Source organism: Balaenoptera musculus, chromosome 4 (genome assembly GCF_009873245.2).
Source record: "Balaenoptera musculus isolate JJ_BM4_2016_0621 chromosome 4, mBalMus1.pri.v3, whole genome shotgun sequence".
In the NCBI taxonomy this organism is placed as follows: domain Eukaryota; kingdom Metazoa; phylum Chordata; class Mammalia; order Artiodactyla; family Balaenopteridae; genus Balaenoptera; species Balaenoptera musculus.
Window position 1 is genome coordinate 86708032 of NC_045788.1, and position 21583 is coordinate 86729614.

The following is a 21583-nucleotide window of genomic DNA, read 5'->3' on the forward strand; positions in this document are numbered from 1 at the left end:
AAGCACAGTTAATTCTTAAGACACTCGGGCTCACTCTAATACCCTCGTGCTATGGAATGCAGAACAAATCTCTCCTCTTGCTATTTTTAAATAGGCCCTTTAGGCACTGGTCCCCGCTGTCATAAGGACCCTACCTTGTCTCCCAGGTCCATACTACACATGCCTCATTAAAATTCAACATATGTTCAACTCCCAAAGATCTTAGTATTTGGAGGAGAAATTCTTGCTATATCCAAAAGAGAAAGTATTCGAGAAAGAGAAAGAGTTGAGCCAGGAGCTCTGGTCTTGATGGCTTGTGATGTTTCTGGTATTCCGGAGTTCTTCTGACTACCATTTGGAGAGCATGTCATTTTCAAGAAGCACAATTTCCCAGTTACTCCAAGAGACCCTCTTAGAAAGAAAATGGGTGAAAATGTCTCAGAGCAGTGGCACAAACCACGCATTCCCTTCTTGTTTTTAGTGCTCATTTGTAATCCTTTCTGGACTCTTAACATCTCTCTGAGAGCTGCCACTTAAATACATAACTGAAAACCTTAATAACAGTCTGCCTTTGGTGATCAATTTCGGCAGCAGTCACAAGGCATTTTAAATGAGCAGAGGCCCCATTCCCCCCAGAGCAGCCGATCTGACAAGAAAGGACAACCAGAAGCCTTACCCCTGACAAAATGTATCTGGATGATGGAATAGACAGCACAGTATGTCCATTTTTTCCCCATAGTCTCCTGAAGGCCTCACACCAGCATTTCCATAATGATCACAGAAGTCAATAGATGCCTTTAACTAAGCAAACTCCAGCCACCCTATTCGTGCTGAAAAAACGCCACATTTACCACACGCCTGTGTCTGTTTATCACTTGGCAAGACCCCAGGAAATGAAACGTAGACAGGAAAGTAATGTGGTTCAGAGCTAAGTATAACCTTCAACAGAACAATGTTGAAACCGTTCTCTGAAATCTTGTGTATCACCTTCGTTAAAAGCATTTTTAGTATCCAAAGATTCTCTCCTTCAGGATCTCTGTGTCAGTCAAGCTGCTTCTAAAATCCAAACAAAGGAAATCATGCAGAGCAGTTCATAATCTGCTTTTTATACGTTTCTTTTCAAGAGCACAAAGTCATTTAACAAATGTGAGCTCAGTGGCTTTCATAATAGTTTTTCTGTTCAATTTTAAAATATGTTTTCTTTCCAGAATTGCTTCAGGGTGAAAGAACAAAGAATTAACACGTTTAATTTTAAGAAAATCTGAGAAGTAACAGAGGGTAGCTCCAGCTAAGAAATGGAATTTTAACGTCTCCCTTCTTTCAGGGAAACCCACATTCCCTGGAGGTGAGGAAGCGAGGGCTCCTCTTCCACCCTGTGTCTGGGATAGGCTGGTGGTCAAGTAGGGAATTCTCCCACCCTGCTGGCGGGAGGTCTGTTTTGATGATGACAGAAAAGCATGTCTTTGCCTCAGCAAAAATCATGTAGAATAAGACAGAAACAATCAGAATCCAAAGGCAGAGAGAATCTCCCACCCCAGCTGGTTACCAGGCCCTGTTACATCCACCCACTTACTTCCATTTACCGAGGACTGGATTTCAGGGAAGTGACTCCTTGGTAAAAATCTCTGGTTATTCGCAGAAGGACGTGATGACTGTTCCCTGCCAGATACGACTGTATTGGTTTTCTAGCTTGGGGTAAAATAGGCCGTCTTTACCTGCCAACGTTAAGAAAAGAAACGTTAGGCTGGAACTACAGCATAAGCTTAATGAACAAAGAATAAAAATGAATTAATATATACCATCTTATGAACAATTGGTGAAATATTCTGTGACCCTAATCTCATTACTACCAGCAAGGCTAAAGACAAATGAGAAGACTGAGTTGTATTCCTGAGATGGTTACTCTTTTGAGGTCATGGGGAGATAATTCTGACCAGGTCATCATCATGTATCATGTCATCATGTATCATGACATCATGTGGGTACTGATCTGTCCTATGCAAGGACTTGGGGGGGGGGGAATATGGATGATGCTAAGATATAAAGCGTCACTCTTGCCATTCAGGAGATTAGAATTACCTGGGAGAAGACATTTGCATATGGTGAAATAGGGCTACTGTCTTCCTGGATGTCCAGGCTACCCTCTACATGACCACTACAAATATTTGCCATGACAATTGCCATACTCATTACTACTCAGCTAATGATGTTTCCTGCAAAGGCCAGAAAATGGAGTTACTGATATCCTAGTCCAGGGCTCCCAAACTTTTATTCCTATCCCCCACTACCACCTCCCCAGTAGGTCTCAGGTCCCTGGAGGTGTTGGGTCAGTTGGGGCTGACAGGGGTATTTTCAGGGAGGGCTGGGGAGTTCAAAGTCTTTGACTGAAAGGCAGGAAGAAACATCACTGCTCTTGATGCCTTCATCTCTGCCCCTTTCCTCCTAGAAATTCTAGTAAATCACGGTGGTGGAGTACAGAGGCAAAAACAGGCCAGAAGATATAGTAAGAAGATCCTGATCTGTAGGTTGGTGTCCCTATTAAACTGGGAGACATTACAAGCCTGGGGAGGGATTTCAGTTACTTTACTCCACTTGTCACATTAAGAGGAATCTACCTAAGTAGAAACCAATAAGAATCTAAATTTATTGAATTCTCTAAGAAAATATCCTCCCCCTTGAATCATCTAGAGGTCTCTTATCTCTTATTGCCTGAAGGTGAAGCAACTCTTCAAATAAACCCCTCAGATTCAGAAAAAGGGAAATCCTCACTTGTTTTCCAGAGCTACAGAGTAACTTTTAATGGAATCCATGCCTGGGGTTGGGATGCCCAGGGCCCCATTTAGTGGCTACTGGGCAAAGTTGCCCGTCCTGGGTGTTGTTTTTATACTTCTGTGGCCTGGAGTCATCATATTGGACTGATTTTCCTTTGAGATTCACCCAGGCTCTAATAGAAGAAAAATTTCAGATGCCCACAGAATATTAATCGTGCGCACCCGGCGTCCTGCAGCTAAGAGCCCGGCGCCAGCCCCTCCATGGCTGTTTGCATGCAGCAGGTGGCAGCAACACCCCACAGACCAGCACTGCTAGCCCGGTGACGGGAACTGCCCTCACTGCTTTTCAATCCTGGGAATATTTTCTAAAGGCCCTTTCAGCATGAGGATAGGCATTCTCTATACTTAAAAATAACTCTTCTATGGAAGTCATGTCAATCTCTTCTATTATCCTCCCTGCTCACCAAATCCCAACTGCATAGTGTTTCTTCTGCCTTAGAGTCTACCGCATATAAGGAGAAAACAGAAGCAGTCAGTTTCACACACAAAAAGAAATCTTGAACTTCAGAGGCAAATTCAATTATTGTCAAAGTGAAGCAGGGGCACACATTATTTCTGCTACAGGCAAGACGTAATTGTGTGTTTTGGACAAACTTTTTAAATGCTCCATCTAAACACTTACCCTCAATGAGATTAAGGACATTTTCAGAACTAGGAAGTTGAGCAAAAGGTAATCTTATTTTTGTGGTTTTCAGAGAGGTTAACTCAAATATTATTCATTCGTCTTGGATTTTATTCTTTAACTACTTATATAAAAAAATAAGAACGTGGAGTGTTATACTGTTGTGCATGTTTCTTTCCCAAAATGCTTAGAAAACATGCTGCTTGATGTTTCAGTTAATCAAAAAATATGTATTTAGTGCCGACTCTTAAGGGATTACTGAAGAGGCATAGTTCTAGGTGATTTTAAATACAAATGAGAAAATAAGCCCTTAAGGCACTTATCATTTTGCTGGGGAGAAAATAACCATGTGCACCAAAGAGTCAGGAAACATAAAGCACAGAAGTAAATGAGTAGGTAGCACAGGTCTTTAGAAAAGGGGATGATCTCCTAGGTATCAGGTGGGCTAGGAACATCTCAAGCGTGGAATCTTGACTTGGCTTTACATTGTAGAAGTGAGTCTGGTGGAAACCATGAGGTAAGTCATTCCAGGCAGAGCCAACACTTGGGAGTACTGAAGTTCAAGGCCAATTCAGTGAGTCAGCTGTTATCATGAAGCAGAGGCTTTATTGGGGGGCTTGGGGCAAAGTCATGCTAGGGATGAGCTTAGATTCTGGAGGGCTTCACATTCTAGGCTATAGATTTTTTTCTTCATGTCAGAGAGAGTTATAGGATTTTCAACAAAAGAGTAACATATTTAAAAGTAACATTTTAGCAGGATGAGTTAGGTGAATTAGTAGGTGGACATGTGTAGATTGAATAAAAGAAGGGAGAAAAAAAGAGGCAGGACACCTGTTAGGAATTCTGTATTTCTTTAGGCACCTGAGGATGAGAGCTTTCCTATTGGCAATTGCCATGGTAAAGTATGATGGAGGAATGGACATTACAAAGAAAGAGGAGGTAAGGCTTGGTGTCCAGTTGGACATGGAATCAAAATCTCCTCTGAATTTTCATGCATCAGAATTAGGAGGAAAGAAAAACCATCATAGAGCTGGATTCCTGATGGAAGAATGGATTCCTGGTCCCTTCCCTACCCCAGGAGCAATCGTCAGGGATCACTGGACTTTGAACAAGAAGTGAGGGATGACCTATTAGGTACAGGTAGAGGCCCTGCCTCCATGAGAAAGAAGGTCCTCTTTTTGGTTTTCATTCAAATTTTACGAATTTTAAGAATTATCATCTAATGGAAGAGAAAGAACTTCATGAGACTTTCCACACAGCAATTTGTTTTATCACCATCATTTCCACCATGCTCAATCCATCCAGTAAGGACTGATTTTAATGTAATACATTTTTGTAATGACAGCATCAATATCTGCTCATTACAAGAAAACACTTTAAAAGGATAACAAAGAAAATAAAAATCAGTTGGAATCCTAACCACCCAAAGACAACCAAAGTACTTATATTTTGTCTTATATCTTTCTAGACATTTACATAAATATGTTATATGAAGAAATTGGATTTTTACTATTTTTACTGCATGTACTCTAACCTGTGCTTTTTTTCACTTCATAATATATTGTAGACATATATACATGTTATAAAACAAAGATAAACTTCTTCCTTTAAGATAGTTGCATAATATATTACTGTACAGATGTCCAGAAAAATATTTTTTAAGTAAGAGAAATTTTAGAATATTTTTTACTTTGAGAAATAGAATTACAAAATTCAATTGAATAATTATAGTAAGTAATCTTTGAATTTTTCTTTTCAGTGGCAAGTTGAAATAAGGAGAGGGAGAGAGAGAGAGAGAAAGAGAAAGAGAGGGAGAGAGATCAATCCTGATTTTGCCAAAGCCCTGAGAAGCTAATGACTCAATAATAACTCAATAATGTTGACTTTTGCAGAAAAACACTTGAAAAACCATTAACATCTCTAGGGTTAAGTTAGCATAGTGAGCATTACAAGAAATATTTTAAATTCTACATTCTACCTGGTTTCAAAGCAATGAAATTTATTTCAAATGTGTCTTCACATTCAATGGAGAAATTTAAAAACACCTTGAAAAACCGAGAAGTGTTCAACTGATTTTAGAGCTTAAAAAAAAGATAGTGTGGAGCAAAAATCACACACCCTGGTTTTTCTGTAGACTACTACAAACATATTCTTAACCACATTATATTTTTACAACTATAGATTCATGTAGAGATACTGTGTTGCTACACTTGGTGAAAACAATAGGCTAGGGAACGTCGGCCAAGGACTGGATCTGACCTTTGTCCCCCTCTTCCTTTTCCCCAATAATTTGTCTTTAAATGGAGTTCTAAGTTTGAGAGTAAGTGAGAAAGGGAAAGAGAGAGAGAGAGACCATGCTGGTGTTTTTCCTCCCTCCCTCCTTCCCTCCCTTCCTTTCTCTCTTTCTTGTAGTGATGTTGCTTAATGCAACCTTAATTAAGTAACGCTAACGGGAAATAGGAGATTATGATTAACAGCATTTCCGGGGTAACCGAGAGCTAAACCAAATTATTTTCTTGGAGGAGGAACAATTGTAATGGGGATAGGAAATGGTGGGATAGAAAGATAGTCCTCATTGCTGAACATCTTTTTAAAAGGTATTGCTTCTCATTTCTGGCTCAATAAAAACCTTGTAATGTACATTATTTCATTTTATTTGGTGATTGAGATTCTTACAGAGACCAGGGACATTGTTCTGAACCTCAGATCCCAGCATGGAACATAAGAATATAGAGGATAGTTGTAAATAAAAATCTACTCCCTCTTCTAGAGAAGAAGTCTAACTTTTGAAAGATTTGCCTCTTTTGTGGAAGAGTCAAAAACAGAGGCATGAACGTGCGCGAAGCTTGTATATTTTCTGCCAAGATCTATAAAATGTTGGAGCTAGAAGTAACTGTAGGATCATCCAGTATAGACAGAACCCTTCATCTTACACATGAAAAAAACTGAGGCCCGAGAGGTAATATTGTCTTGATCAAGGTCAAACGTTTTGTTATAAAGAATCCTGTACTACTCGTTATACTGAGTCTTATTTCAACATGATTAAACTTCAACATCTTGACAAGGAAGCAACAATCTAGAAAACACAGGTTTTTTTTTTTTAATTCCCATGACATTTTTCTCTACTAACGTGCACCTGTATGTCACAGAGGAAACAACAGTGAGTGATTTATATGTATATATTTGTATATGTGTGTGTGTATATATATATATAGTCACACACATATATATGAACAGTTTTAAAAGTTTCTGTATGTGTATTTGTTTGCTTGCTTGCTTTTCAAGTTAATTTCCTGGAGGAATTCTGACTACTTCTTTGGGTGAGACCAGTCATGTTATTTTTTAATGGAAGTTATTGAATTAACCTCACCCTGGTGTTATATAATTCAGCATCAGTTTTATCCTATTTTCACTGTTCTTTAGCCATTTGTTATTTATTTTCCCCTCTGGTTTTGCTCAGGGAAGGACTACAGGTCTCCTATTTACATCTCCAAGCAATTCTCTTTCTCTTTTCAGTTTCTCCTTTATCCCCAATACGCTCAACCAGTGCTGAGTGGGGAAGTTGCTCTAATGACCCAGCACCTGGCTAGGAAGGCACATCCCTAGGAGAACGCTGATGCAAACAAATGTATGTGGAGAACACTGTGTGTGGAGAGTCCTCTGAAGGAAGCTGAAGATCCTCAAACCTTTTTTTTCCCTAAAACAAAATCATGTTTTGTCACTTTTGAGAATGTTAGAAAAGCTTTCTTTCCCCTAAAACAGAATCATGCTTCATTGCTTTTGAGAAAGTTAGAATCTACTTGAAATCAGGAGTATTTGTATCAATTTCACACTCTAACCACAGTCACAGAACAAAGAAACCTCAGAAGAACCAACCGCCTTATTTTACGTATGAGGAATCTGGTGGCCAGGAAAGGGAAATGATGAACTTGAAGTCACAGAGTTATTTATATCATAAATATTGAACTCCAGGGTTTGGCTTTACCTTGGGCTACCTTTTTTTCCCTCACAGAAACAAAGATTAAGCATATCAAAGATGTTACTATGTACGTGGCCATGAGTAAAAGACAACAAAACCAGGCTGAAATGTGGATGCTGGGTTGTCAACCAGATTCACTCCCCAGCAAAGCAGTTCATCCCCACCCATGCCAACCTCACAGCACACGTAACTCAGACGCGTGCCTCTATGACAGAAAACTGCTCAGAGACCCTTGAGAGTTACTTGTGAGAGGTGCAAACCTCAAATGCCAGTTCTGTAAATGTCCAAGCTCCTTTATTCATATGCGTCTAGGTCATACACGTGCTTGAGAGGAAGCCAGCACCTCACCGCAGCTCCCCTACCCCCCACTCAACACTCCCTCCCTCACCACAGCCCTGCCCCCTCTTCCCTTTCTGTCTCTCAGGCTCTTCATGTTCATTAAACTCCAGGTTGTTTGCATTTACCGTTTTCTCTGCTTGGAACGCTCTTCCACAGGCTTGTTACATGACTGGATTCTTTCATTCTGGGGTTGTTCAAATGCCCTTTCCTCTGTGAGGCCTTTCCTGACCCCTGTGACTAAATCTTCGCCTGCCAAGCGCCTTCTTCCCACCATGGGTCTCTGTGACATCAATAGCTGTATTTCCTCCGTCATGCTTATCACTGTAAGTTAGGTTTCTTATTTTCTCGTAGGTACACTGTCACTTTCCATTAGAATGCAAGCTCTGTGAGGGCAGGGACTCTGACCCTTGGCAAACGTCCCCTCTATCCGCCTTTGCCCTCCAGCTGCTGTGGAGGCAACCGGCAGCTCACATCTACAGCTTGAAGGCACCTCTCCCCAGCTGCGCTGAATACCTCTTACTTTCTGACTTGGGCATCTCCGGGGCAGGGACACAGTATGTCATCCACTCTGACACATGCACAACGTTGGAAGTACAAGGGAGTTAATGCCCCATGGGGTGACACTTGACCAATGGGGTGCAGGAGCTGGTGCATAAATCCCTCTTCTTCTGACATTCAGGTGGATGATTCTCAGGTGTTCTACCCAGCTCCTTGGCGGGCACCCAGAGGGACCCAGCCACATTTGTCCACAGTGTTAGCTGCTTAACAATGCACCCTTGGATTGGCTTTCCCGCCTCCTTTACTTTATTCTTTTCGTCCCCGATTCCTGTTCCAGAGAATAATATCCTCAAGTAACTGTAAGAAGGTCCTGATCTCAGCTGTGCTTTTGGAGGAATGCATACAAAGGCTGTCTCCTTACTCACTGTTCTATCTCCAGCCCCCATGGATACTCTATGAATGTTTTTGGGTGAAACTCTCTTGACTAAGAAATACCACTTCCCATGTTCATCTCACAACATACACAAAATTGAAAAAAACTAGTCAAGTCATCCTAAAAATAAGATATCCTTCACCCTGATGAGCTTCTCAACAAATATTGGGCTCCAACTCTATGTCAGGCACTAGGGTTGATCTACAGAGCAAAGATAAAGAACCCTGTCTCTCCCCTGATGTCTTTTCAGATTATCAAGGACAGGAGTGACCACTGTAAGGACCAGCAGTTCAAGGACCCCCACTGGATCTACCACAAATTACGAGCTGTAGGTCCCCTATGAAGTACATTAGACTAAGGAAATGAGCAGTTTGTAAAAGAGCAGACAAGGGGCTTCCCTGGTGGCGCAGTGGTTGAGAATCTGCCTGCCAATGCAGGGGACACGGGTTCGAGCCCTGGTCTGGGAAGATCCCACATGCCGCGGAGCAACTGGGCCCGTGAGCCACAATTACTGAGCCTGCGCGTCTGGAGCCTGTGCTCCGCAACAAGAGAGGCTGCGATAGTGAGATGCCCGCGCACCGCGATGAAGAGTGGCCCCCACTTGCCGCAACTAGAGAAAATAAATAAATTAAAAAAAAAAAAAAGAGCAGACAATATATACCTTGACAAAGTGAATATAAATTTAAAGACGTTTCATGGCTGACTTGCCAAATGCTCAAATCAACTGTAGAAAATACATAGATCCTCGTTATATGAGCCATGGAATTCAATAGCAGTACTTAAGATAGAAAAAAGTGTGAGAAACTTACATCTACCAATGACAAAATGATTTTCTCTGATAGTCAGAGTTAAGTGGTATAATGCTGTAACTATGGGGAAATGAACATGGTAAAATCTAGGTCTCTTACATATAGGCACATCACATTTTTAAGATATCAGAAAAGCCACCATGTGACTTTTGCTGTCACTGGTGGCTTAGCATTTACTGAAGTAATTGCTCCCTGGGAGCTGAATTATTCCAGAGTTGGTTAGCCAGCATTTTCCCAGCAGAAAACAGAAAGCACCCTCAAAAGTGAAAACTGAGTAGAGCTTAATATACAGTTTCTTTATAAAGGTGTGGTAGGGTATAGGGGAAACAACAAGGGATGGCACAGTTCTCAGAACTAGCAACACTGAGAAGCCATTTCCTTTCTTAGGACTGAGGGGAAACGGAAGAGGATCACCGGAGAGAATGGCTGTAGGGAGAGGCCCTCCTGACAGGAATTGTGTCCTTCAGTGTGGAAGTGCAGCCAAGCCATGGCAACCCCTCAGGTAGGGGCCTGGGGATGTAAATAACTTGACCTCACTCTTTTTCCTCCCTATATATTTTTATAATATATAAAAATTATATATAATTTTTATTTTGTCAAATAGAGAGAAGGAGCATGAGATCAAGGTATTTATGTGCACCCATTGGCTGAACCAGAGGTCAAAGGAGCTCATTTATACAGTCCACACAGCTTAGCTTACCAGGACGATGAACATGATGGATACAGAGGGACAAACTGACAACATCCAGCACAGCAGCTGTATGGTCCTCAGTTATTGTAACAGGAAAGGCTGCAGGCTTTCTTTGCTGGTCCACCTGGACCAGAACAGGACTTGCTGTTGAGTGCCCAGCCTACTGGCGAGGAGGCACCTCAGAAACTACCAGTTAGAGAATGTTCAGCAGCATGATGGATGAAAGCCAGGTGAGGAGCTTTTCCTCCTTTGAGAAGGGTTTAAGAAGATGCCACTTACTTTAGTCTTGTGCAATGAGGTATGTTCTGTCACGGGAAGGAGCTCCCCCTGTTGGCAATGCCTGCAAGAGGATCCCAGACTTCATGGAAGAAAACAGTTGAAATCAGGAGAGTGTATCGTTATGTTCTGTGTATAGCGTGACCAAGGCATTCTTTTGAGACTCTAACCATGGTAGAATAGCATTTAGTTCTTGCTTTTAAAGACTGGTGAAGGATCAGTATCCTTCAGTTCCACCATTTCTGTCACCTCCTTGTATGTCTAGAGCATTCCCTGGGGAGACCAAGTGTTACCATTTAAAAGACTTTTTTTCATTAGGTCTCAACATTCTAGGTAGGACCAAGTTCCCCTGACAAGTTAAGAGTGAGCACAGACATCAACCTGAAACCCTTATTTAGGAAAATCCTTGGATTTTTCCAACGAATTCTTTACCTTTATAATATGGGGTATGAAATCTCACGGGCCAGGAAAATACTCCCATGACCTCTTAGGAGTGGAAATGAATACCTGAGAAATAAGCAAACCAGAAATTGATTGGCTTTAAAGTGGGTAGCAGGACCCAGCCACAAACTGTGAACTAAGACTCCTTTTCCATGAATATCTTCGAGACATTCTATACCACCATCTGAAGGTAAATGGTGAATGTCACGCAGTCCTGGATCCTGACGTGTTTTCATGGTTTGCACTAAATCCATTGGACAGAGATACTGGAGACTATGGGTTTTAAAAATATATAGTTTTTTATGTAGAGATTAAATGCTATAACATGTTGTATTGGTTTTCTGGGGCTGCTGTGACAAATTACCAGAAACATGGTAGCTTAAAATAATAGAAATTTATTCTATTGGGTTGGCCAAAAAGCTTGTTTGGGATTTTCTGTATCATCTCACGGAAAGACCCGAACGAACTTTTTGGCCAATCCGATGTAACAATTCCAGAAACAAGAAGTCCAAAATCAAGGTGTCAGCAGGGCCTCTCTCCCTCCGAAGGCTCTAGGGAACAATCTGTTCCTTGGCTCTTGAGCTCCTGGGGTCTGTCAGTATCACTCCAGTGTGATGCTTCAGCCTTCACTTGGCCTCCTCCTCACTGTCCTCTCCTCGTCTGTTTCTAATAAGGACATTAGTCATTGAATTTAGGGCCCACTCTGTTAATCCAGGATGATCTCATCTCAAGATCTTTAACTTAATTACATCTGCAAAGACCCTTTTTCAAATTAGGTCACATTTACAGGTACTGGGGTTTAAGACTTGCATGTATTTTTCAGGGTTGGGGGGTATCATTCATACCACTAAATACATCATAAATCAAAATCTTCTCTATACTCTCTAATCTTTAAAGATAATTTCTCTTGCTCATACTCAATATTGCTAATCATCCATTTAGCCTTCAGTTTGATTTTTGAAAAATATTACTTCTATTTAAAAATTTTTTTTCATGCTTTTCATCTTTGTGTATCCAGCATCTTACCTCATGTTTCTAATCACAAGGATGATCACACCTAAACCTGTACATAGATATAAAGAGAAATACCTTTATCAATTTGGAGTAATTGAGTGTAGAATGTGGGCTCTACAGTTAGATCTGCTTCAGTTCTCGGCTCTGCCATTTCCCAGTTGTGACCTTAAACAAGATGTTTAACCTCTCTGAGCTGCTGTGTCTCTAAAATAGGGTGGGTGCGAAGAGTGATGACATGTAAAGCGCCTAGCACCAAAGTAAACCCACTGCAAAATTAGTTAGTATTAACACAAAATGCACAGTACTTTTTAAATTTTGTTTTTCTAATGATAACAATAACATTTTGTCAAAATGTTAGTTTGCACTTATTCTTTCCTTGATGAAAACAATTTTAACTTATTTTTCTCTACTTGTATCAACTGCAGATTCAAAAGACCTGGAGAAAAGTGATTGGTGCTTAGGTTAGTGTCATCCATCATTAACTAAAGTTCCCAGCTATGTTTTGAATCCCTAACAGATAGTGATGTATGGAGCAAAAGGTGGTCAAAGGGGGTGATTTTCAGACAAGGGTTTGAGCTCCAAGCATGGGCAGTTTAGCAAATCATGAGACAGACCTTGGGGAAATGAGAAAAGCACGCGAGAGCCCTGAAATGTCATCTTTCTAAGCAATGTTACGTATGGGGTATGGTTAGGAACTGAGGGTTTGGATTGAAACAAACTTTAGTTTGACGTCTGGGATTCACTAGCTATTAGTTAAATGTCCTTGGTCAAGTCACTTAAGTTCTTTGAGCCTTGGGTTTCTTACATATAAAATGAGGCTAATGACAATACCCATCCTCCAGGGTCGCTGTGAGAATTCAGTGAGATCGCATACGTGAAAGCACTTGGTACAGAGCCTGGCCCATAGTGTAGCTACACGATAATATTAATAAAAATAAGACACAAAGGAGGGGAGTCAAGAGAAGGAAGATGGTTTCTAGACATAGCTCTTCTCCAACTCAGTGAGGTTGGACAGACAGGTCATTTAACTTTCCCAGGCTGGCATTTCCTCATTAGTAAACTGCTAAAAATGAAAGCTGCCTTCTAGTTTGTTGAGTCAAGACAAGTTTAATGGTCATCACTAAATGACTTTTAGAGATCCAACATAGTAGTCTGCATGGCCTGCCATTAAGTTATAAAATATAAGATTTTCATGAAATATACAGAAGATGATAGACCATGTAAATCATAAATAATTACAATAAATTATACGGATGAATATCTGTGTTCTGGCAGATGCAGCCTATAATCCCTTAATACTCCTCCCCTGCCCTCCCCCCACCACGCCCTGACTAAGGAGGCTTTTCCTGTGATCCTTAAAAATCAATACTACAGTAAATTAATCATAGTCTGTGGAGTGATTGGATTAACGGGAAGATTTTGCTAGGGCTTACATCAAAGCCCAAAGTAAACAGCCACCCAATACACAGATTGTACTGATTAGGGGATAGAGCCACTATAAAAGATACGTAAAATTGAATTAATAAATCAATCTACTTTTAAAAAAACGACTAAATTGGAAGAGTCTGAGATCTCAGTTTCTCTATCCTTTTGCCTCCTTAGTGATTTCTCTCAAACCAAATTTAAGTTTTAATAAAACTGTGTGTTCCATGGAAATCATAGGCAAGTTAGCCAATGCACCTGCCCCAGATGCTTTCTGGAGTGGTGTTGGTCAGAGGCAACTTAGTCTATATCAGATGAATGTTCACATTTCTATTAAATTCATCTGTGAATTTAAATTAGTCCCAGATCAGACAGCAATCAAGTCTTTTAAGCTAACCCTGAGGAAGTCTTTTAGCTCCTTTAGCAGAGGAAGGTTATAATACTGTGATAGAAAGGAGGGGATAGCTAAGAAACTCAGTCTCCATGAATTTACATGGTTCAAAATGTTTGGCATAAAATTTTAGGGAAGGATGAGTCAATATGTACTCCAAGTTGACCATAATGTTCTGATTTATCATGTTTCACTTTCCCCACAAAGCAGGTGACAAAACAGGAATAAAGCAAAATGAATCTATTCTTATTAGATTGGGGCCACAATCTCATATTGGGTTTAGATATTGGATTTCCTGACAGCTTCCTATATTGTCTGCTTATTGCTTTCCAGGGAGCCAGCAATGGCTGGGGATAACAGTGTGTCTGGAATGTGAGACATCTCAAACGGATGACACAATTTCCCTGGGCTCTGCTGCCGGTGGAGTTCCCTAAGCAAGTTAGTGTTTATGTGTCAGTGACTTTGGGGGCTCAGTGGAAACCAGACAGGAATAATCCTTGCCTGGAATAATGACACCATAAAAGAAAGCAGGAACACAAAGATGAATATTCTTACTCAGGTTCAGTATTGCCTATCTAAGCGAGGAGCTTTTTTTTTTTTTTTCTTTTGGCTGAGAAAGACTCACGGTTCTTTCTGCACTGGTTTTCTCTCTCATTTCCTTTTAGGTTGCTGTTGAGTACACTTGCCTCTGACATTTCCCTTATACACAATCATGGGATATTCCTCTCTTTCCCGTATCAAATATGGCATATGCCCCCAAATCCACATGCTGTAGAGTTGGTCCTTTAATATTTTCTGACATAAACTGGATCTGTCTGGACAAAACAATAAAACACTCTTTTCTCTTTGAATTATACTCAAGCCTTGGTCTGGCTTTCCTTCTTGTCCATGTAAGTTTGATGACAGGTCTTGAAGTTTGCTGGTTAGGTCAAAGACCAAGAACATGTTTCATTTATTTAAATAAAAAAGACATCATCTGACACAGGCATGGAGAAAAGAGTGAACACACTTAAGACAGAACACAACCTGGAAAACAGTAAGTGCTTTGTTTAAACTGAAGTACCTGGGGCTAGCGGCATGGGTGGATCGGTGGGTGGGAGGTGAGGGGGCACCAGGTCACCTAAGCAGGTGACGCCCTCATCCTCTAGCAGCTCCATCTGGGACTGAGCATTAGCAGATGAGAGATCCCTCCGCTCTGCAGTGTGTGGCAAGAGGCCAAGGTCAGCCCCAGACCTGCTGCCCGGGGAACTCCACTGCTCTGTCCCAGCAACTCACCCACGAACTGACTGGGTTGAGGGTTCACCTGGCTGGGATGGAACACTGGTTCTCTCCTGTCTTGACTCCCCTTGCTCAGAGGGTGGGGCCCCTGTGAAGTGTGTTCTGGCTTCTGTGGGCAAGTCCAAGGCAGGGCTCCTCTGCTCCCATCCCCTGCTCCCACACACTTCTGTGGCAGGCCTTTCTCCTTCTTCTTTGAAGGCCATTCAACCTTCCACTCCATGATATTAGTCTTCCTGAAATTCTGTTTCCTTTCTTCTTTCCTTCTCTGTCTATCCTTCCTCCCTGCTTTGTTTCTCACTAGAAAGCTCAAATAGGCAGTGGCAGAAGAATAGTGTGCACAGAGGCCAAACTTGAATTTGGGAAGCTGACTGAATAGAGGATTTTTTTGAGGAAAAAAAAAAAAAAAAGTTCGGTAGCAGTAGCAGGAGGGGAAGCAATTAAGTATGTTTACGACAGGATTTTTGGTAATAGAGCATTTGTTTTAGGCTGAGAGGAAGCAGATGAAGAAGAAGAGACTAATAATTCAAGAAAGAGTAGAAAATTTACAGGAAAATGTCTGGAAGAAGATTAAGAGGGCCGAGATCCAGAGCTCAGATGGAGTGATCAGACAGCAAAGAATAAAGGGGCGGAATAAAGGGGAAATGCTTCTGCTTTGACAGGGCCAGGTTGACTTTGGACTAGAATCAACAGTCCTTGGTGTCAGCGTGACAGGAAGTTGCAGTTCAGCAAGGTGGTGATGCCAGGAGGTTGAGAGTGGAGGTACAAAGGGAGGAGACTCTGACGGACTGTGGGCTATACAGGGAGAAATGGAAACTCAAAAAGTGGCTGCAGAGTGGGGAGAACAGGGCTGGAGGGAAGAAGAGAGGTAAGAGAGAAGAAGGTCCACTTCCCCTCAAAGCTTATATCTCGTTCTCCACTCACATTGGTTTATAACTGTGGCCCCATTTTCACTAGTAGATTTTTTTAAAAAACAAGAACTTGTGTGAATAATATCCAATCTAAAATTTAGCTTCTCCTTATCCCAACAGCTCATTGTTGTAGCAGCTGACGCCAGTATATATGGGGAAAAGGACTTTGTTAGAGGGAAACTACACATGTTGTGGCCTTCCTGAGGGGGTGAGGAGAAAAAGGATAGTGCCTGCAGCCTAAGAGCAGCAAACTGGGAACCACAGGCCTTGCACTTGGGGGCCAGGGAGGGAGGGATGATTCTTAGAGGAAGCAGAGTGCTAAAGAATAACCTTTGCCTACACCATTTCTGCCATGTTTGCCTTATGGATATCTGGCATTGAGGTAAAGAAATGGTTATGAAATTCTGTCTAAGCTCTGACCCAGCATCACGCTAGTGCTCAATTAGGAACCAAAAACTGGGATTCTATGGGGACGTGGGAGGAAACTGCCTGATTAGGTCCAGTTAGCTCTTCACGTCCCAACACAAATGGTGCCAGCCCTGGACTGTCTCTTTGTCTTTGGGCAGCTGCCAAGTTTCATCCCAGGAGGTCTTTATTTTCTTTTCAAGAGACCAAAAATCAATCACTTAATTCTTGGGGAGGTTATGGTGGAAGATTAGAGCGGATTAGAGTCAATTATACACACAGTCCCTTCTGACATGCTTCCTGGGGGACCAACAGAAGCTCATCAGACCCCTCATTAAAGCAATTACTCTCACAAGCCCGTGATAACTGTATCTACTTTATCTAGTGGCCATACCTGAGCCTATATTGAAACCAAACCAGAGAAATCTAGAGAACAAAATAGGAAGTAAAATACCTGGAAAATCTCACAGCCCTAGACTGAAAGAACTCTGCTTACAATCTAGATGGATGGATAGATAGACAGATAGACAGACAGGTAGATAGATGTTTATCTGAGATCAAAATTGGCAAGGACTATTAGCTTCTGGAATGGACCAATCTAGATATTAATATTAAAACAGACCTTTCTGAGCTAGAAGAAATGGAAACGATGGTGGTAGTGGTAGGAGATGAGGGGAAATTGAACACTAAGTAAAGGACAGAATGTTGGGGGCGAAGGAGACAGCTAAGCCTGGAAAGCACTTCTGGCGCGTCTTCCACACCACAGGAGAACACTCGGCCTCGACGTGGCGAATGGCACATCTGGCAGGCCTGCCCAGCTGCCTGCTCTGAGTAGATTCCCTATGAGGCATTTCTGTGACTCAAAAGAACGGCTAAGTGGTTCACAGGCCTGTTGCTTAAGGGTTTAATGTTTTCCAGGTGCCAAGTGTGAATGGGGATTTGACCACTTACAGGCCCTACTGTGTGACCTCAGAGTCATTTCAAGCTGCCTGCTCATCTTTTATGAATGTTAATTGATAATGATGCTTTATAACGATGCTGCATTTTTAAAAGAACATTTCATAAACTGGGAGAGAATCGTGGTTAAAATTCATTCAGCCTCAAAATCGGTATTTTAATCACACAGAAAGGCAGAAAACGTAAAGTGGTGACTCGCTGTGCTCCTACAGTCCAATGTCCTGGCAAATACTTAAAAATTTTCATTAGCTTATATAGTATTAATTTCTTCCTCTGCCACTACAATGGGCTCAGACATGTTTGCCTTGGGGTTTTAAACTTGGGATTTTTTGCTGGCATTTACTTGATTAAAAACACAGCATTGATTTTGCTTTAATACTTAGCTGTGCTTTATTTTTATTTTCCCTCTCAGAGAAAGAAGAGTTACTGAGAGCAGAAGGGAGAGAGACATTCATTTGGTAATTCAGTCAGACTGAGTGGCTGACTTAAGCCTTACGGAGGACCCTGAAGGAAAGCATGAAATGAAGGGCACATAGCAGCCCTGCTCGCACGTGCTGTTATTCTCAATAATTGTCCACTGAAGTGGACGGGCCGGTTAATTTACAGGGAAGGGGCTCTTGAGTTTGCAGGATTATAACAGAATTTCAGCTATCAACAGCACTGCATTTAGAATCACAAAACCTGAACTTGAACCCTACTTCTGTCATTTACTAGCGCTTTCAACTTAGGCAAGCTATTTTACCCCTAAGTCTGCTTTCTTATCTGGAATGAGAATTTTCCAGGGTCTTCTGACTGGAATAGGAATTTTCCTGGGCTTTTACAGGGATTAGATTGAAATCACAAAAGAAGAAACACTCCAGACAATACCTGATGCATGACAGACTTTGAATAAGTATTAGGCTATTTTCTTCCTTCCCATTTTAATTAATAAAATATCGCTTTTGAAAAATTGGGTCTGTAAGTCACACTTCTAATTACTAAGAGCACTGGCAGAGACAAAAATCTATGTAAATTACTTTATAACAATTTTCAATGCCCTATCAATCATACACTATCCCAGTGAAAAGGGGTCTGATCTCAGGAATTTTCTAACCCAATCCCCGCCCCCTTTTATTTTAACATCTTTATTGGAGTATAATTGCTTTACAATGGTGTGTTAGTTTCTGCTTAATAACAAAGTGAATCAGCTATACATATACATATATCCCCATATCTCCTCCCTCTTGCGTCTCCCTCCCACCCTCCCCATCCCACCCCTCTGGGTGGTTACAAAGCACCAAGCTGATCTCCCTGTGCTATGCAGCTGCTTCCCACTAGCTAGCTATTTTACATTTGGTAGTGTATATATGTCCATGCCACTCTCTCACATCGTCCCAGCTTACCCTTCCCCTTCCCCTGTGTCCTCAAGTCCATTCTCTACATCTGCATCTTTATTTCTGTCCTGTCCCTAGGTTCTTCAGAACCTTTTTTTTTTTTTTAGATTCCATATATATGTGTTAGCATACAGCATTTGTTTTTCTCTTTCCGACTTACTTGTATGACAGACTCTAGGTCCATCCACCTCACAGTAAATAACTCAATTTCGTTTCTTTTTATGGCTGAGTAATATTCCATTGTATATATGTGCCACATCTTCTTTATCCATTTGTCTTTTGATGGACACTTAGGTTGCTTCCATGTTCTGGCTATTGTACATAGTGCTTCAATAAACATTGTGGTACATGACTCGTTTTGAATTATGGTTTTCTCAGGGTATATGCCCAGTAGAGGGATTGTTGGGTCATATGGTAGTTCTATTTTTAGTTTTTTAAGGAACCTCTATACTGTTCTCCATAGTGGCTGTATCAATTTACATTCCCACCAACAGTGCAAGAGGGTTCCCTTTTCTCCACACCCTCTCCAGCATTTATTGTTTGTAGATTTTTTGGTGATGGCCATTCTCACTGGTATGAGGTGATACCTCATCATAGTTTTGATTTGCATTTCTCTAATGATTAGTGATGTTGAGCATTCTTCCATGTGTTTGTTGGCAATCTGTATATCTTCTTTGGAGAAATGTCTGTTTAGGTCTTCTGTCCATTTTTGGATTGGGTTGTTTGTGTTTTTGATATTGAGTTGCATGAGCTGCTTGTAAATTTTGGAGGTTAATCCTTTGTCAGTTGCTTCATTTGCAAATATTTTCTCCCATTCTGAGGGTTGTCTTTTTGTCTTGTTTATAGTTTCCTTTGCAGTGCAAAAGCTTTGAAGTTTCATTAGGTCCCATTTGTTTATTTTTGTTTTTATTTCCACTTCTCTAGGAAGTGGGTCAAAAAGGATCTTGCTGTGATTTACATAATACAGTGTTCTTCCTATGTTTTCCTCTAAGAGTTTTATAGTGTCTGGCCTTACATTTAGTCTTTAATCCATTTTGAGTTTATTTTTGTGTATGGTGTTAGGGAGCGTTCTAATTTCATTCTTTTACATGCAGCTGTCTGGTTTTCCCAGCACCACTTACTGAAGAGGCTGTCTTTTCTCCATTGTATATTCTTGCCTCCTTTATCAAAGATAAGGTGACCATATGTGCGTGGGTTTATCTCTGGGTTTTCTATCCTATTCCATTGATTTATATTTCTGTTTTTGTGCCAGTACCATACTGTCTTGATTACTGTAGCTTTGTAGTATAGTCCGAAGTCCGGGAGCCTGATTTCCCCAGCTCCGTTTTTCTTTCTCAAGATTGCTTTGGCCATTCGGGGTGTTTTGTGTTTCCATACAAATTGTGAAATTTTTTGTTCTAGTTCTGTGAAAAATGCCATTGGTAGTTTGATAGGGATTGCATTGAATCTGTAGATTGCTTTGCGTATTATGGTCATTTTCACAATGTTGATTCTTCCAATCCAAGAACATGGTATATCTCTCCATCTGTTTGTATCATCTTTAATTTCTTTCATCAGTGTCTTATAGTTTTCTACATACAGGTCTTTTGTCTCCTTAGGTAGGTTTATTCCTAGGTACTTTATTCTTTTTTTGCAATGGTAAATGGGAGTGTTTTCTTAATTTCTCTTTCAGATTTTTCATGAGTGTATAGGAATGCAAGAGATTTCTGTGCATTAATTTTGCATCCTGCTACTTTACCAAATTCGTTGATTAGCTCTAGTCGTTTTCTGGTAGCATCTTTAGGATTCTCTATATATAGTATCACGTCATCTGCGAACAGTGACAGCTTTACTTCCTCTTTTCTGATTTGGATTCCTTTTATTTCTTTTTCTTCTCTGATTGCTGTGGCTAAAACTTCCAAAACTATGTTGAATAATAGTGTTGAGAGTGGACAACCTTGTCTATTTCCTGATCTTAGTGGAAATGGTTTCAGTTTTTCACCATTGAGAATGATGTTGGCTGTGGGTTTGTAATATATGGCCTTTATTATGTTGAGGTAAGTTCCCTCTATGCCTACTTTCTGGAGGGTTTTTATCATAAATGGGTGTTGAATTTTGTTGGAAGCTTTTTCTGCATCTATTGAGATGATCATCAATTCCCTCTTTTTGTAAACAAGGAAATTGACACAGAAGGGTTAAGTGAGACACACAGGTACATGGTAGCACAGTCAAGACTTGAAGCCAGGTCTTTTGTCCCGAGTCCAGAGTCTTCCCTGTTAGCACGTTGATACTACTGCATCCGATGGACATAAGAAGTGCCTTTGGTCAGGGTGCCCATGGAACCTGAAGGTCCAGGGATGCTTGGAAGTTTTCAGTCTTTGTTCTGAGCAAGTGGCCTAACCTGGCATGTACTTAAATCACAACAGAAAAAGGAGTACTTGATCTGGCCAACGAATAAATACTTCAGGAATTTATGGAACGATGAGAGCTAACCTTGAAGCTAACCTAGAGCTGGCCTCATACACTTATCCCCATGGCCCATAGTGGTCTGACTGGCTGTGTCCTAAATAGCTCTACCCCACAGTAGCATATGAGAGTCTAGGTATGATGGATGGGATCAAAATAGACTTGGGGGACTTCCAAGTTTAGCATATACCTTCTTTCCCCTGGGCATCTCATCTTCAACTTGGGCCCACAGCCAAATCTTTAAAAGCAGATTTTGTCATGTGGTACACTTCAGAGAATACTCACCCAGCACCACTGATGAGATTTTGGAGAAAACTCTCAGAGCAATGGTATTCAGAGAGCAGTCTGAAGACTTGTGCCAGGTTGGCTGGCTGCACTGCTAGGGAATCCTCTGGACAGAAAGCTTTAAGAAACAGAGATCCCCAGGCTCCTGCCTTGGAGATCTTCTTTCAGACAGTCTGTGGTGGGGCTTGGGCATCTCTGTCTTTCAAA

At 41.1% G+C, this 21583-nt stretch overlaps 1 protein-coding gene across 1 annotated transcript in view; it reads right to left on the reverse strand.

Annotated features, from left to right (window-relative positions):
* CD96 (CD96 molecule) overlaps positions 1–716 on the reverse strand; it is a 91296-nt gene extending 90580 nt beyond the window's left edge. The window contains 2 exon segments of the mRNA XM_036849687.1: positions 191–200; positions 656–716. Of these exon segments, the coding sequence (XP_036705582.1) occupies positions 191–200; positions 656–716 (71 nt within the window).
* Between the last annotated feature and the right edge of the window lie 20867 nt (positions 717–21583).